This window comes from Tubulanus polymorphus, chromosome 3 (assembly GCF_964204645.1).
Source record: "Tubulanus polymorphus chromosome 3, tnTubPoly1.2, whole genome shotgun sequence".
NCBI lineage: Eukaryota > Metazoa > Nemertea > Palaeonemertea > Tubulaniformes > Tubulanidae > Tubulanus > Tubulanus polymorphus.
Window position 1 is genome coordinate 2,612,551 of NC_134027.1, and position 17,984 is coordinate 2,630,534.

At 38.2% G+C, this 17,984-nt stretch overlaps 2 protein-coding genes across 2 annotated transcripts; both read left to right on the forward strand.

The window, feature by feature from the left end:
* The first annotated feature begins 101 nt into the window (after positions 1-101).
* On the forward strand, positions 102-17,113 carry LOC141900958 (cilia- and flagella-associated protein 54-like). Its single transcript, XM_074787988.1, has 45 exons — positions 102-201; positions 280-462; positions 539-631; positions 721-903; positions 1,172-1,462; positions 1,546-1,701; positions 1,790-1,912; positions 1,989-2,093; positions 2,513-2,717; positions 2,789-2,881; positions 2,956-3,082; positions 3,173-3,296; positions 3,483-3,512; positions 4,455-4,559; positions 4,635-4,732; positions 4,812-5,029; positions 5,105-5,304; positions 5,381-5,614; positions 5,838-6,064; positions 6,280-6,533; positions 6,938-7,093; positions 9,206-9,397; positions 9,769-9,856; positions 9,943-10,308; positions 10,463-10,687; positions 11,003-11,123; positions 11,299-11,450; positions 11,540-11,670; positions 11,741-11,911; positions 11,999-12,191; positions 12,415-12,605; positions 12,687-12,862; positions 12,948-13,127; positions 13,210-13,394; positions 13,473-13,597; positions 13,675-13,783; positions 13,871-14,030; positions 14,277-14,520; positions 14,703-14,828; positions 15,036-15,277; positions 15,458-15,635; positions 15,914-16,178; positions 16,265-16,433; positions 16,595-16,711; positions 16,791-17,113. The coding sequence occupies exons 1-45, from the start codon at positions 136-138 to the stop codon at positions 16,917-16,919; spliced, it is 7,506 nt and encodes a 2,501-aa protein (XP_074644089.1). The 5' UTR covers positions 102-135; the 3' UTR covers positions 16,920-17,113.
* Positions 7,242-8,897, forward strand: LOC141900959 (N-acyl-phosphatidylethanolamine-hydrolyzing phospholipase D-like). The gene has a single exon (XM_074787989.1). The coding sequence runs from the start codon at positions 7,323-7,325 to the stop codon at positions 8,370-8,372; it is 1,050 nt and encodes a 349-aa protein (XP_074644090.1). The 5' UTR covers positions 7,242-7,322; the 3' UTR covers positions 8,373-8,897.
* Positions 17,114-17,984: the final 871 nt, after the last annotated feature.

Below are 17,984 nucleotides of genomic sequence, written 5' to 3' on the forward strand. Positions count from 1 at the left end.
ATGAATGTAGCACCTTTATCTTGAAATGTTCATATTTAATTTGTTATTTGTGCTTTCTAGGATTATCCGATTGTATCATTTGATGAGCTGGTTTTACAGTGTAACAAAAGTTTGATATCTAAAGCATTGCTGAATATGCAGAGAGCTTTGATGTTAGGAAGTGATAAAAATGTAACCAAAGAACAATCAGCTCTTCTCGGGGTGAGTCCTATTCATTAGGTTAATTAATGTATGATTGTATTTTGATTCATTAGCTAATTATTGCTATTATAATAAAAGGATGCGTTGAATATGATCGTGAAAACTGAAACCAGTGAACGGAATTTATACATCGAGAATATGATCGACATCGACAAAAAGTTGGATCCGAAATCGAAGGTACCACCGTCTCCGATTCTACTGTCGAGAACTGATACAAAGATGGTATTTAAACCCGGACCGTTTGAACCGGTCAATCAGAAGGTATGTCGATTCACTTTTTCACCTGATATTCGAAGTCTATCTATATTCTGCTAATCGAATGAATTGATACTTGCAGGTGGCTTGGTATCGTCTATTTGGAAGACCGTCGCGTGGTAGCAATATTAAAGTCAGACTGAATGATTATTTCTTGCCCGGGACTGGCCAACAGGTGCGACAATTTCACATCAAATAAAAGTGAATCCCGATATCTTTGTTTGTTTCTACGTCATGATATGCGATGTTTATTTATAATTTTAGATACCCTCATTCCGATGTGAATTGTCTGTTTCTGGTCTACAACCCGGAGAGCAGTATGTGTTTGCAGTCGCTGCTTACACGGCTGAGGGTAAACTGATCGGAGAATCTATCGGTGAAACTAGTAAACCGATCCTAGCATCGCATCCTCTACCAGTTCTTATGACTTGGGCTTATTTAAGTCAGGTGAGTGCCGTGAACGCAAACTGAATGAGAAAGGGTCCTACGATTCCTTAAAAACTCCTTCTGAATGGAAAATGCTTTTGAAACTCCTTAAATTTGTACTGATTTAGGAGGAGTCTACTATAATTGGGATATGAAAGTGATGCAATTTTCTCCTATAAAACACCTTGAAAACTCCTTATATCCAGGAATTGGCTGATCTGTAAGGACCCTGCGATAAATCTTCGGTAGAGAGTTGAAATATTCATATTGTTGATAATAATGTTTGCAGGTTGGATATCAAGTAGGTTGTAATGATATTGCGCAGAGAGCGTGTGAAGTATTGTGGAATCATTTTGTCGGTGTACGCCCTCCACCTGATGCAGATATATACATCACCAGTAAAGACGTCGATACTAGTTTGACTTTGTATAAACTGAATAAACGCGTAATCAGTTTAGCTTCACCGGTTTTATTGAGACAGTTTCTCACCAGTATATTCATTAATGTTGATATTGATGTCAGACAAGGACTGCTATTCTGCGACACACTTTGCGACCAGGGACCGCTACACAACGGTCAGGTATGTGTGTACATCATGTATACGATAGCTAGGATACTGTTCAGCTCTCTTATTACATTTAGATGTTCTATTATTGTTTGTAGATGTCCAGATTGAGAGAATGTGAAAGAATGTTAGTAGCGATAGAATTAGCTGGCTGGTTGAACGAGGCAAACTTGGCCTTACAAGCTATTGTACAATGTTATGGCCTGACAGCTCCACTAATTCAGTTCAAGATTCCATCACTAGCTGTGATTCAGGTAGATCAAGGAAAATGTTCAGGAATACATAACAAAACATTACATCGATATAACGTGGCTATAAACTATTGTTCGTTGATGATTTTAGATATTGCAATACTGTCTCGCTGTGTTATTGGAGATTCCCGTAGCGCTACGTCAAAGACGTCAGGCCAGTATATCTGAGAGTTTGCATCATATGACTGCCTGTATGACCTACCATATGGCAAAGGTAAGAAGGCTGATACGTACATGTATGCTAAATTAGTAAATGGTGCCAATATTTCATGCGTTTTGGATGATTACAGGTTTTGAGGACCTGGGGACAGAGGCAGCTAGCGAATCATATGAATGACAATGGACGTCGTTTACTTGCCATCGAGTCTACGGATTCTTCGCCTCAGAAACAGAGTGTAAGTATTGGTGGTAGTCTGAAACAGCGACGAGCCAGTAAAATACCACCGATTGCCACTGCAGAGTCAAATACTGAGGATAAACCATCAGATCAATTAGAAGAGTCTGTAAGTCTATGAATTGAATTGATTAAATGTCTGGTTGTGGGCGCACCTCGGGTTATGTAAGTTTTAGAGAAGAACTTAGAATAATCTACCTGCAATGTTTGTTATAAGCGCACAAATTGATACTAATCAATGTCTGTGAATCAATGGTAACTGATGAAGTATACTAACTACATGTAGTTCTAATATCTGCAGTGATGAATCAGCTAATGAAGTAAAGATAAAGAAAGATCTTAAAAACCATATAATCAATTGTAGAGATTACGCGCTGGTAATTGAATCAGTGACTGGCATGGAAGTTTATTCGTTTTCAGGATAAACCAGTTCAAGCTAATGCGACACCAGCTGAAGAGAACGCGGAAGAAACTGCCCCTCCGGAGATTGGTGCTTTGACTCTCGCCGGTCTGAAGAAAAGAAAAGGCCGCAATAAGATATTCGGTGGCAAAGACGATGCCGATGGTCCAAACAATGAGGAACTCAAAGCTCTTGAAGCTCATATATTGAGGCTTTCGAGACAAGGTATAATTGTTTTTTTGCTGTACAATTCTCAGAGCTGTCCAAAGATTAATCGTTATGTTAATGTGTTTTAGCTCAAAGTGAACATGAATTGATTGGTAATGAAGACCCAAGCATACTCTACGCCTACATAGCTTATCTTCCCAGTAGAATCGCTTATAAGGAAGGTCAGTCTCATTTCTACGCAAAGTTTATTCAAAATATTCAACACACTACTGAGTAAAATTGACTATTTTTTCAGTTGTTAAATTCAAGCGCCGAGCTCGCTATATTGAATTCTTTGTGCAAGTAGCTGTGAAAGCCCTAGCTGAAGGTTTAGCATCCAGTGCTCTAGACTGGTGTGAAGAGACTGCTCAATGGCTCAATAAGTGAGTAGTAGCATCGATCATATTTTGTGTACACAGGCATCAGTCAACTGCCTGCCTTCAATATGAAATATCTCTCTACTCAATTTTTAGACGCAATGATCAAATTATTGGACCGAAAGTAGTCATCAACAAACAACCAGGGGCTGTTACAGTTGGAGCCACCGATGATGCGAAGAAGTATGCTGTAACAATGGTGGAATTCAATAAAGAAAAGGTATGATTTTTACATCCAAATATTTCATTTTTTCTTTTTAGCTTACCGGGGTAAGTATCATTGCCTCGCCTGAAACAAATACCCCTCGAGCTGCGTTTTATGACATCCTCATAAATTTTACCAAAATATCCGCTAGAAAGTTTGCTTCCCGTGTTCAAGAATGTCATTTTATCTCCCATTGATTAGAAAACTTTGCCTGTACATCCAAAACGTGAAGTAAGTTGACTGATGAATGTACCGTACCTGCATAATCTCATTAATCGATCCATCATATTACCATATAATTCACACACAGTCACAGTCTGATATAACATACACCGCATACGCATTAGATATCCCGTGAAATCCTTTTGCTTATCATTGCTCTCCCTTGCAACCCTTCTAACTGCAACTAGCTTTCATATAGGACAATTTATTGCAGCCTCAAGGAGACGTCACTCCAAAAGCTAAACCATCAAAAACTAAAAATAAACCGAAAAATGCTAAAACAGATCAACATGTCAAGGTAAAATAGTCGTCTGATTTTCCGACGGTTTATTGTACTTTACTATTTCTCATGTTGCTTTTATTTTAAATTGGTTGTTGGGAAGTAAATATAGACATAGATAAATAGAGCAATTGTTAAGACTTTTCAATGAAATGTTAATATTTGCTTATGTTGCCTAAAACAGAAGAAAAAGGGAAAAAATGAAATTCTGACGGTAATATCTGCATGTTTCCTCGGCGTTTCACCCTGTTTTTAAATGTGACACATTTTTAATGAATCATTCCCACAACATGTTTGTGTTTTCACTTGACGATATTTGTTATTTTGTTGTAATACAACGATTAATTTCAAACTGCATGACGTTTAATACTTGCTAGTTATATGTATATTGTAAATAATGCACACGTGTTCATACACATATCATGCTTATCAAGCCAAACGCTTTTTATACTTTAATTGCATTCCCTTCAATCTAACAGCTATGGAAATCTATAATAAGTCAAACAGTGTTACCTACTCCAGAACAAGAAGAAACAATACATAGAGTAAGTACATGTATAGTGATCTACTGTGGGTTATGTAGGTGTTTTATTTTTTCTTTAGTACAACAGTTTGATGTCGTTGCCTCTCAGGGATAGAAGCTCATTTCATTTGTTTGGTAATTTCTATAGGCAATGGAGGTACTGACTAATTACCTGCCTGATATAGTTCACAGCTATTTACGACGTAAGAAATTGAGAAAGGTTTGCGTTGATGAGATGCCATGGAGAGCACAGGTAACTGATATTAGTCACTCTATAGTGATGACTCTTAGGTTTCGACCAATACTGATTGTATTTTTGTTGTTGCAGTTGAATAATCTTCAAGGTTTGAGCCAATTTGGAGTCTTCATGCAGAAACTGGAACTGATGGAGAAAATGGGTGGCAATATGAACAGCAATTCCTACAGGTCAGGAATGGATACATTTTGATAAACAGTACATCAAATAGTGAATCATGTTCGTTACATGTGTTAAATGTATTTCTAGGACATCGTTCCTTGATTTGGAATGGTTTACTCTGGAAACAACTGGAACATTAATTGTTGGTTGGGATGGTGGTCCCTCGCGACAAGCTACAAAAATGGATCTATACACTGATGATGTTCCTCATATTATTCCGAAGAAAACAAAGGGCTCCGTTGGAAAGTTGAGTGATGGTCCAGTCAAAATGTCTGCCGTAGAGAGGGCAGCTGCAATTTCTACTGGTATGTGTAAACCAGCATTATCCTAGCTTACCACGATTTCTGGTATAATTCATGATTTCTGGTTTTATATTCTAGGAATCTTGCCACCAGCAGCATTCCCGGTCATCGAGGAGGGAGAGGAGACACCTAGGACTTACCGATCAGAGGAGACTGTTAGCATGCCTCGTTCGCGGAAAGCTGATCCTAAAATCGACATGGATGCCATCAACATATTGACACCAAAATCAGCTGAAACGATGCTTAAAAAGACATTCAACTTCTTCCAGAGGTCTATTGTAAGTTTAAAAGAAGTGATATAATAAACCCCGCATTAGAATGAATGAAAGGATTAAAGAATTTCTTTTTCTTAAGGTTCTCGCACATCGTGGAAAGCATTGGACATCGCTACAAAATGCATGTCGTGGTTTATGGAATTGTGCTCACAATGCTCTACTGCGTACAGCTCAGTCATCTCAAAATCCAACCGGTCTACTGACATTCCAAGCACTTCGTTTGATCGTTTTACCAGCATTTTATACTGCTGCCGATTGCTTGCTGGAAATGTTAGTCACATTACAGAACGACATGGAAGAGGAAGCTGCCAAGGTTTGTATTAGGATAGAAATCAGATAATCTTCAACTTTTCACTCTCTCATTGTTGATATCATCACTGTCATTATCATAATTTTTAATCTTTATGTACTTCATTTTACTGGGCTCCTCGACTTCAGCCTTCTGGCTTGTCCATTGTCCTTTCCCTTTTTGATATGAATTCTACTACCAGTATTGATTTTATTATCAATTTGACAATGAGTTTTCTCAATTACAGCCGCGGAATAGAAGGAGGTCGGTTGTAGTGATTGAAACATGGATGGGAGGTATCGCCGATGAGAAAGGTGGCGCCAGTTTGAAATTCGAAAAACAACTCGATGATATAAGTATCGTTGATACTCGTTGGGTGAGAAGAATTGTATTAAGAGTTTTGGAGTTGTTATCGTTTGAACGAAAATGGGAGAAACTTGTTGATTTAGCTCTGAGATTCAACGCTGTTACATAGTAAGTACAAGAGACTACAGTTGTAAAGAGACAATTATCTGGTGTGACACCAGGTTTGACACCTGACAATGTTGTCTGCAGTCTAGAGAAAGTTCAAACTGTCACCGTCTTTTAATTTTTGATGAGTAAATTTCTTTTTTTTAATTCTTTTTCTATCTTTTGAATTGTTACATAGTGGGTTTTGATATTATTGTGAATTATTATCTATCTTTCAGTGATCGTTATGCGACACAAGTTTGTCCATTGCTCATTCATGCTCAACATAAGTTGATTGATCAAGTGAATACGTATGGCGGTGAGGAACCTCCTCAATCTCATTATCAGTACGTTGAAACTCAGATCAACGGTCCGGTCACAAGCCGAAATTATCAGGATATACAACTGAAGGCTTCCTGCGTCTTAGAGAAACTTTCATTCAGTCTCGATCCGGGAGCTCAACTCGATCCCGATAATTATGACTTATACGACGGTAAGACCATCGTGTAGATAGTAAATACGTCACATTGATGAAAATGGACAGAATACAGGCTCTTGTCAAAAAGTATAGAACACTGTGAACAGTGGATTGAATGAGTGATAACTGGAAACATGATTATATAGCTTTAATCAGTAGAAAACAATTGAGCTTTATAAAACGTCAAATTGATATTGACGTAGAAACAACATTGTTTTAACTTGTTTAATCGTATTCTCAAATCTGATTTCACTCCTAGGTAAAAAGCTTGACTTTCAGGGTTGATTGCGGGGTGGGGGGTATCCCTGTAGCGGGTTCCCATCCAGCAGCACAAACTTCTCCACGTCTGATAGTCCAGAAGAATTTATTTCTATCTTCCCAAGAATTCTTTTTCTGAATTTATTTGATTGTTGTTTAAGGCGCTGTAAGCGCGAAGAAGAATATTCGTGTTCCTCTGGATATTGACGGAAGCTTGAATGAACTCTGCACAGCGTTAGACAAATCTCAGTACACTGCAAGAGCACTTCAGCACAGTCGCAAGTTACTAGTTCTGTACTTAGCGGGTCAACAAAATGGTAAGTCTATTGACTTCATATAAGAAATGATAACATTTGAAAAAATAAATTGTAGCGCGCGGATAAATAAATCAGGATTCGAACCTTTAGCTCCATGTTTCTCAACGTTTTATATACTTTGAATCATGCCATCTAAACCTAACAAATGGGGAAAACCAACTAGCGTAACATTTTTACTTCCTGATCGTGATTTTACGTACTTTCTGAACTCAAAACTGACTATTTAACGATGGATTCTACCGAGGAAGTTGATATACTCGACGGTCATCATCCTAAAAAATCTCAAACATTTCCATGGAGTTCGTTTAGATTCAGTAATCCGTGGAAAACATGGAAATTCCCGACGGCTCTGAACGCTTTATGGTGGAAAATGTCGACAGTAGGTCGAGTAGATATCGGTATTCCATCGGATAAAACTGAATTAGATTCTAAATTACCGGTAATAAAACCTGATTGGGTTGAGTTGGATGGCGGTGTGAGAGTAACGTGGTTAGGACACGCGTGCGTATTGGTTCAGTTAGACGGGTTCACGGTTCTGACCGACCCGGTGTTCAGCGAACGCTGTTCCCCGATCGGATTCATCGGCCCCAAACGATATCGCGATTCTCCGTGCGAAATCGACGAACTGCCGAGGATCGACGCGGTCGTCATCAGTCACAATCATTACGATCATCTCGATTTGAACAGCGTGAAACTGTTAAACGCGCGTTTCGGGAAAAAGTTGCAGTGGTTCGTTCCGTTAGGTCTCGCCTCGTGGATGCATGACTGCAACGTCGATAAAGAGAATGTTACAGAGATGTGTTGGTGGGAGGAAAACTCATCCGTTTTTCCGAACAGGATGAAATTTATTTTTACCCCGGCACAACATTGGTGCCGACGCGGTGCCGCCGATACTAATAAAGTTCTCTGGGGCAGCTGGTGTCTGAAAGGTCCGAAGCATTCGTTCTTTTTCGCGGGCGATACCGGAAAATGCCCGGTGTTCGAAGTGATCGGGAAGAAATTCGGGCCGTTCGATTTAGCGGCAATTCCGATCGGGGCGTACGAGCCGCGCTGGATGATGAAAGCTCAACACGTCGATCCCGAGGAAGCCGTCGAGATTCATCGCGAAATCAACGCTCGATTCTCGGTCGGTATTCACTGGGGTACGTTCGTACTAACCGACGAGCATTATTTAGAACCGCCGAAAAAACTGGAAGAAGCCGCGAAACAAGCGAAATTAAGCGACGGGGAATTTTTCATTCTCGATCACGGTGAATCGAAACATTTACTTGACGACTAAAGACTGGTTTCTATTGATATTTCTTGAACTGTGACGATTACTATGCTTGAATGCTTGAATACTTGAGTAAGGAATGCGCAGTGATCTGCTATTGAATATAAACTGACTTACTATGAATAACACAATTTCGAATGTGTTTGTGTAAACTAAATGGGCACAGAGTGATTATATATTTAGATATAATAATTGATCGTTTAAATGTTTTATAGTATAATAATTATAGTATAACTTTAATATGAATATACCACTTTATTTATGGATAGTTGAGACTATTTCCATTCTTGATGGATATCGTTAAGAGAAACCCACAATATCAATTGAAACAACTTCAATTGTTTTTTTCTTGCATTTCGGGTAGAATCCTTCCAGCCATCTTCAGAGTTAATTCGAAAACCTGAAACATAAGAAAAAAACAGTAACAGTTTGATTGATATTGTTGGTTTTTCTCGATGATATACCGCTGCATGTATGTTATTTTAGCCGCACGTTTATGAAATATTTTTATGTATTTGTTACGCAAAAATATATGAATGTATTTTAACAAATTTTACGGATGTTTGTCTTGAATTCGTCTTCATCATTATAATCAAACGTATCGTGGATGTGAAGTCTGATAGAACGATAACCACACTCAAACGTGGTGAACGGATAATAATCTAAAATATATAGAATCTAAATAAATAGATAGAATCTCTAGGGTGAGATCGAAATGTCGTGTATTCTATATATTTTAGATTGAATAAATAAATTCTTGTTTTTAAATTCTTTTTATCTGTAGATAGCGGGTTTTTATCTTATTGCGAAGTCTGACATTTCTATTGATCCTCTTACAGCGAATCAGGATTATGATCTACCTCGAGAAGTATCTAAGGTAGATTTCGCCGTGCCGGTCACCGCTCAGCCTCAGTTGACGATGCCTCCCGATTTAAAGGTTGAAGATTTTATGAAGATGGACGACGTACAAAATGCCCCGCTTCCAAAAACACAGATCGGTGTTGTGGTTGCGTCGTATATTAAGACTATAGGTACGTGAACTAAATTTGATCATCTCCCTCTTTATGAATGACCCCTAAAGCCTTACACACATGGCAAGGAAAAAACGCTTGAACAACTGAATATCCAATCAGGGAGCATCACTGCATCACATGACATGACAAAATTGATGTGAATAACTGAGTTCATTATTGCACCATGGACCATAGCGCAACATCTGTTATCTATGTGTATTTGTTATGCCGTGTTCGTTGAACGTTTTCTAATTTGCGGGTAAAACTTTTACTCAAAACATTTTATGAAAAAGGTGTTTTCTGTTTCGATGAAACTAATGTTTTGCCATGTGCGTTGGGCTTAAGTATTGCTGTGCGCAATGAGTAACCTTAATTCCTGTATCATATAGAACTTCTGAAAGCTAAGAATCAGAAGAGTGTCGCAGCTCAAGCGATGCATGAATTGGCTAATCTTTATTACCACGCCGGTAATATCAAGTAAGATAAACTTCATTGTGTTATTCATAGATTGATCGAGAATATTAAGACATACTCGTAAGATTCATCTGTTTCATTTTTCTCAGGGGCGCGTATCAGTGGTGGTCCGATTCCTTGGATATTATCATGAACATAACTGATTCACTTCACAAATGGCGTGATTTAGTAACTGGCGACAAGAATAAAGATATCAGCACAATTCTTCAGGAGAGATATGGACTGTGGGGATGTCTGTTGGCAGGTGTCTTATCGTCTAAGATAGCTCAATATGTTTTAACATCAGATCTCGGTTTACGTATGGAGACGTGTTTTCTATCTGGCTACTGTTTTAAAGCTCTGTTCCGTGCGTCCTTACCGCATCCAATAGCTGACCGAGACTACGCTCTTTATGATATCGGAGAAGGCTGTGAAGTGACGAATCTTGTGCCCGGAATTGATCTATTTTCAGATAGGTTAGTACCGGTATATCATTTACCCATCAGGGTCCAGTTCCAAAGTTATGAGTTAGTTAAAATTAGTTCATTTTCAATGTGTTAACCATCTTTAATGGTGTTGAAAATGAATTATTATCCCTGAAACTTTTATCTCTTTATTCTGTGTACATAGGTTTCGGTGTGATGGTCGAACTGTAGTGGCAGCGTTAAGATGGGTAACTGAAGAACTCGCTCGCGGTCGACACAATCTGTTCGTTTTACCACTGCTCAGTTTGAATCAATATTTCACCACATTCGTGTGCCGTGATTTACAAAGAAGCGTCGATGGTCGAATACTGAAAGTACGAGTTCTTACCGATCTCGGTCTTTTCACCGAAGCATTCATCATTCTTATGAGGTGAGCAGATTGTGATTTATAACCAAATCAGATTAATAACAATTGATCAGACGCTCTGTCAGTGTTGTTACAATGATATTAAATCCTACACAAAATGGTTCCTTTAGCTTGTGGTTTACTCAACGTTTCGACTTTATCCTAATAGTATATTCCTGAAGATGAATGACTTATAGGATAAAGTCGAAATGTTGAATTTACTACTTGCTCAAGGAAACATTTTTGACTTTTCATTCTTAGTGTGAGATGTTATATTTAATCAAATCAATTGATTATTGTTATTGAAAGTTTAAACTGTGATATTGATTTCTGTGATAGATTACTTCACGGTGAACGCCTGCCTCAAACAGTTGACAGTAACTTCCGTCAAATGGAATCAAAGATGAGTCACAATACATTCTGCACCAGTAAACCAGTTTTGGATCCCAAAAATCTCCAGGTAATTTCATCCAATATTGCGATGTCTTTGAATACTGTCATCGAGGATTGGATTTGACATTCGTAGTGAGTTGAAATCAGTTCATTTTCAATGAGTCATCTCTTCATTGAGTGAAATCCGAACTCAAAACTGTGGATCTGCGTCCTGTATCTTACTGATTTGTTATATTCGGCAGGTATTAGAGAATGCTATTGATAAGCGTTTGTCTTCGAATCTCGGAACGTTGTATGGACCTCATCTGACGTGTCGTTTGTCTATAGTTCAAGCTCATTTACTGAACGCAGTCGCTCAAACAATTCCTGTTATACCAGACTTCACTGCGGTTGTGTAAGTTTATCAGTTTCATTGAAGATCAATGAAAAGGATAAATACAGTAGACTCATGATTTCACAATCAATTTCTAATTGTTTCCATAGACTTCCGAGTGGACCGACAGTGAAAGGCACCAGTGTTAGTATGGATTCAGTGGGTGTGCGTTTTGGTAGTAAACGTTCAAAACCTGCTACTGTCACTTCACAAAAACCAAAGAAAGATGATGCAGTTATAGGTATGATATCCTCTGCTATCCCCGAGACACTATTATTCACATTCTAATGTATTAATGTTATATTGAGCAGTGAAAGGAGACAGCGATTCTGATGATTCTAAAGAAGGAACTGAAAAACGGTTTTCTCCTCGAGACAAGAAACTATCAATGGAGTATGTTAAAGGTACATTGTTGGGTGCTGCTGATAAAATGATGACTGCAATATCTGAGATCATCCTCGAAAGCGCGGAAATGGATCAAGGTATGAAATTTATTCCCAATTTCGCAATTTTTTTCTTTTCATTTCAACGATATGGACCTGATTTTAATAAACCTTAAATTTGATCAGGTACTGAAAATATCCCGGCAGCTGAACTGGAGTTGGTCGTTCTGGCTAAGCTCGAATTAGCCAACGTTGCACGTCAGCGCCATCACGCCTCAATGGCTGCTAGATGTGTCCTAGCTGCGATGAAACTTCTACAGAATTCAGAAGTTTACAGAGAAAAATCCGAAATAGGGAGATTTGATACAGTAGCAGCAAGGTAATGCATCTCATAGCTGTTCCATATGTATCCTCATAAACTAACTGAGAAACACAATATATTCACAGTGCTTTGTTGTCTTCTCTCCTAATTCCTAATGTTTTACCTCATACTCAGTGGCAGTCTTAGTGCTATAGTGTACATTGTTTAAATCGATCTGTAATACGGTACATACTCAAGTGATGAATAAATCATCGATACAAAAAATGCATGAATTTTTCAGGAATTCATCGCTGAAAGGAGGTCGTACTGAAAAGACTTCTAAAGTTCAAATAAAGGAGACTGAAACGACGATGTTCCAATATCAGAATTTCCAGAGTCGCGCTCGTTTGGACACTCGATTGTGGCTCGATTGTCGACTCTCATTAGTTGAAAGTTTAATGTGTGAATTACGAGGAATGGGAGAAATTAAAGGTAGTGAAAATTACGTTTCATCCACTTTTTGTCAATTGTAGATGAACCGTCGAAAATATTGAAATATTTTTTCTTTTCAAGGGCCAGAAAGGGCAGTGAAAGTAGAGCTAGCAGATTGTCGTCTATATTGCGCAGAAGGGGTAGCAGAGGCTGAAGCTGTCGGTGATACTGAAATGTTAGCCGAGTTCCTCATGCAAGCAGCTTTATTAGACATAATGGAAGGAAAATCTATTGCCAGCACAGAAGAAATACTACAGGTTACAACGATGTTTAAAGCGGTGAAATTTTGAAATATCGATGAATTGAATCTTCTAATGATCTATTTCACTTTTAATCAAACAGGAAATATTAAAGATATTGTCCGGTGTGTTGTGGTTATCTCCGAGTGGACAGTTACTGCGTGTCACCGCTATGATTCAGTTAATCGATTTAGTCGCCGCCGGAAAATCATCCTCTGATGAACCGATTACCGAGAAAACATTACTCGATTATCTCAATGCTCAGAAATTGTTACTCGACCAGGTATAATCATAAATTAACAAATTTTATCATCACTTCGGTTTTGAAATCGTATAATCACAGTTTATGGTGCGTTTATTTTTAGTTCCATTTGTTCGGAGAGAAGGTTGAGCATCATAACGCGATCGGGCGCCAGATACGAAGTCAACGAGATGGTCCGGTTAGTCCGATGCAGAATATCTATCTACGACACGTCGCGCTGTTAATTCAAGTGAAACTGCGTATAGGGCACGCGATGGCTAGAAACGTGACGAGATATTCTAAAAAACAGTGAGTTTATCGTTGATCACTCGAATCTTTCCATCGCTTATTGAACTTATTAAACTTTTGAAATGATATTTTGAATAGCGGAAGTGCTGATGCTGCTGAAAGATGGACCGAAGTTCTCGGAGTTTTGAGTTCCGCTTTAGAATTGAACAAAATATCGGCAAGGAGAACTGCTCACTTAGAGGCTGTGATACTACTAAATATCGGTGAGTTTATTTTACGCCACAAATTCCTGTAAAAAATTACTGTATTGAGAATGAATTCAATGAAATTGTAATTACAGGCAAAGTCCAGCGTCAACTCTGTAGTTTAGGCAGCTATAAACATCGCGCTGTTGCCAGTACTTTCCTCGAGGCTATCAAAATAAGTCATGCTGGATCACATGATCTCGGGTATGTACCCGGTAATTGTCTCCGTAGTTTAGTTATACTGTCAGATATACCTAATAAGTGTACACATATGGTAATTTCTTCATTCAGTTTGATAAGACAAGCTTATCTGGAAATTGCGTTGGTGTATTTGTCGAATACCGGAATGATGGGGCGGGATGGTTCACCTGATCCAACGTCCGGGGCAGAAAGTGAAACTGATGCCGGTTCAACAAGTCCTACTCTAAAGAGGAGAGGAAAACGACCAACTGTAAGTATTACTTTGATGAATGTAGCTAGTCATTGTAAATACGTATGAGCTGGTGTGTGTAGCATGGGTGAGTGGGCCTTATTAATATAACTTTGCGTGTTCAAGACCCTTTCACTTGTATGGTAGCATGAATATCATACTCTTAATTGTATCCTTTATACTTTAAATTGTACAATCTTGGGAAAATAAAGTTATCATTCAAGGACTAGGGATGTAACTGATAAATTATGCGATTGTTTTGTACAGAGACGATCCAAACAGAAACCGAAAGAAGAAAGTGAAATGGATAAAGAGAAGCGAGCGGCGTGGTTGAGTATCCGATGTGCTGCAGCTGTCGGTCAGTCGATGAGATCACAATCTGTTTTAACCGGAGATGTCACCGTTTCGAGCGTTTTAGTCGATGCTAATTCGCAATCGACGATGCCCGAATTCGCTGTGCTCGATCTCATCAGTTCTTATGTTCTCGGCGAGAAAAAGATAGTATTCAAAAGTGAGTGAATTTTCTAATCGATTCGTAAATAAGTACAGTTAATCCATGCGTGAGTCAGATGTTTTTGCACTGGAGGGTTTTCAATCTCTTTAACGAAAACTGCAGCTTAATGAAATGGGAAAGTTCTGACTTTATCCAAGTTACACAGTGTTTACTGGAGTTTATTGGTGATATATTTGTAGATGAGATTGAAGAAGAGTTGTCTACAATGCCTGAAGCCCAGGATCCGAAAATAATTGAGAGTTATGAAGAACAAGTTCAAAGAACACGTGAATCAGCAGCTGATATCAGTTGGGTTCATTTGTTAGGTAGATATTCATTCTGTGATTTTATAAAGGTGTATTGATATTAAAGTGAAACCCACTTTGAAGGACCTATGAACTCCATCTGGTTTATGCAAATTACCGTTTAAAGCCTCATATTTAACATGCCTCTGTGATCGGTGAAACACAGATATTTTGAGTAGAAAAAGCTGTATTTTCTCTTAATTCAAATAATACGAATTTCTATTTTAGGATACCAGTCGTTATTACAACGGATTTGTAGCACGGCGACGGTATCACTATCGAACAACCACGTCGGCGATGTCCAAAAACCGGCGAGTGACGATAATGCGGAACAATTCGATCTGGGATTCGTCGTTCATTCGGACACTGAATATACACCAAACCACGACGTCGTACGCATTCCACTTCACAGCGATACATGGGCTATTAGACTGAATCATATGCATCGATATTTTACTGAGAATCTTCCGGTAAGTTTACCAATCCAAACTTTATCATTCTTAGGCATCTTCCCAGTTAAAACGGACTTCTTACTTGGTACCGGTGAAATCGTGAATTTCTCTTTCATATTTGGATGAAATATTTTCGAAAAGAATTCAACTCGTTTCTGATAAACTTCTAACTACAAAGTATCTGTGATATTGTTTCAGGTGTATAAAGCGACATGTGTAGCTGTGTATCCGCCTGCTGGTCTGATATTACCTCTGATTGACTCCACCGCGACTGCGACCACCGAGCTACCGATATTTATACGAAAATATCCAGACAATATGTTGACTCTTGAACTTCAACCCGATGGATCATTCCCGGAACAGCCCCTTCCTCCTGGTCAGTATTCTCAGAAAAAGGGTGAATCAGAAACTCTTAATAGAATTACAGTAGACTCCATTTACCCAAGACTCGAATGCCTCAGATCATTGTGGTACAACAGACAATATATCTGATTCATCGTAATAATGACTGCCCCGGAATTTTGTCACCTCAGAGAGCTGAGGTGGGCAGAGTCTACTGTAGGGAACTTTCATTTCTACCGTAGAGAACTTTGATTCAGATATTAACTCCATTTCAAGTTTTTGAAAAGAACCCTTTAATTATATTTTCAACAGGTTTGAATCCAGAGCCTCATAAACCTAGTGACAAGGAAATTACAACGCCTTCGAAAAGCGACTTGATCGTTCAGTGGTATCAGCCCGTCATGCAAGAACTAGAAGTCTTTAACACCGAGTTGAACAGAGCAGAACAGAAACTGATGATGTTTTACAGTGTGAATAAGAAAAACCCGAGGAGTAGTTCAAACCTAGCTGAAACAGTTCAACTGAGCTGTAACATGATGTGGATATCACTATCGCAAATCTTAGAATTACACGATAGGTAAATTATACGAAATTAACTTGAAAATTGCAACCGAATTTTTACATAAATAACATTATATTCAATGATTGATCGATTAAATTCAGACTGACTCTACTGGCTCAACGCGCTGAAATATCACTCGCTGATCCACCGTCGAAGCAAACAAAACCACGTCCGGATTCGGTTCAATCTGTAACCGGTCAACCGAGAACGAGGAAAGGGCAGCGTATTAAAGCTTTATCAGCTACTGAAAAGAAGGATGATCAATTAGAGGTAAATTGATTCTCACTAAATCTGAAGATCCATAAACTGATTGCTGCATTCTTATAGATCTTCAAATATGTGAAGTCTCTACCAAAAGTCATACCAAATCATTAACAATACCATTAGTATGCTCTTATTATGTTGTGCTCTTATTATGATTGAAATTGCAGGCGTTTCTAAGGCAGTGTTTAACTGATATACAAACTTTGTTCGGGGTCGTGTTAGAGAAATCTGAACCGGAAGATGTCGCTTCACAAACAGCATTATCTGAAGAAGGTCCGCCATCGGTAAGTGTACAAATTACATCCCCGACTTGTCTTGCACCAATCTGCGAACAACTGATTAATCATTCATTGTTTTTTTCAGATACCTTTTGAAATGACAAAAAGCAACGTTTGCAGTATCGAGAAACTCTTCAATCCTAACTATGGATTCATTCTGAATAATAGAGATATGTTTAAATGGTTCTCGATGATATTCACGAATATATCTTAGACTTATCGTCGCTGATATTTCAATAAAATGATAAATATTGCTTGGTATTGACTGTTGAATATCAGATTTCATCCGTCCTATGAATTATAGTTTATTATGATTATAACATTTTGATTTTATCTATGTTAATGTTGCACCACAGTGTGTGTCTTATATTTACTACGAGTTGTTAAAGTGTGAATATTTATGTCTGATTTTCGTCCATTATTTATACTTATAAACAAATACTTATATTTGATTAGTTTAAATGAAATAAATGCTGTTATCATTATCGCATGTTTAATTGTTTCGTTCAATGTTGGTCATAAGAGGACATGTTCCAATCATCGACAGCTCCAAAAAATCCCTGAATGACTCTGAATCCGTGTCGAACTCTAGACATCGTTCTTTAATCTGTATCTGAAGACATTAAATTCTATCAATGGTTCAGTGCAATCTTGGCTATTGTCGATTCCGGAAATTTGATAGTTCAGCTAGATTCCAATAGACAGCGAAGATGTCGCAATAGGAGGAACTTTTCCCCCCAATGTAATATCACGCATCCATTGAACATTTTAAACACTAGTCTGAACATTTCCTTCCTGATTTCTGTTCATATCTCAAAATGCTTATGATTATTTTGAATAAACGCTCTTATTTTTGTCGCGTATTTAATTGTTTTTTGTTCAATGTTTGCAGAGAAGAGTTTCATCCACGACCACGATCCTTTAACTGTGATCATCAAAGTTGGAATCCAACCCCTGCTACCTTTCAATTCAATAAAAGTTTCTAAACCCATTGGAATTCACTTTGACACCAAACAAAAGATTCGCCCTTATTGGACTAAGAACATAACACCGGTGGAGATATCTATTGGGTGAAATTGATCTAGCTATTTCCTGTTTGATCTTTTTCGATTGTTAACTTAAAATAGAGACGAAAAAGCCGCACGTATTAAGTCTGTTACTCGTCTGATCATTTTTATCTGTTTTTGGATCGACTATCTTCTTAGATGTTTCGTTTTCTAATAGAGGGGAATTATCTGGTCTGTAGTGTGTGTGAAAACTGCAGCTTGATTGAACGAGT

Excerpts from the sequence above, each read along its gene's own strand:
- LOC141900958 (XM_074787988.1), top strand. The coding sequence starts at position 136 with ATGCAGAGAGCTTTGATGTTAGGAAGTGATAAAAATGTAACCAAAGAA. Across the intron at positions 15,278-15,457 it reads ATTTTACTGAGAATCTTCCG|GTGTATAAAGCGACATGTGT; the intron begins GTAAGTTTACCA and ends ATATTGTTTCAG. Across the intron at positions 16,712-16,790 it reads CTGAAGAAGGTCCGCCATCG|ATACCTTTTGAAATGACAAA; the intron begins GTAAGTGTACAA and ends TGTTTTTTTCAG.
- LOC141900959 (XM_074787989.1), top strand. The coding sequence starts at position 7,323 with ATGGATTCTACCGAGGAAGTTGATATACTCGACGGTCATCATCCTAAA.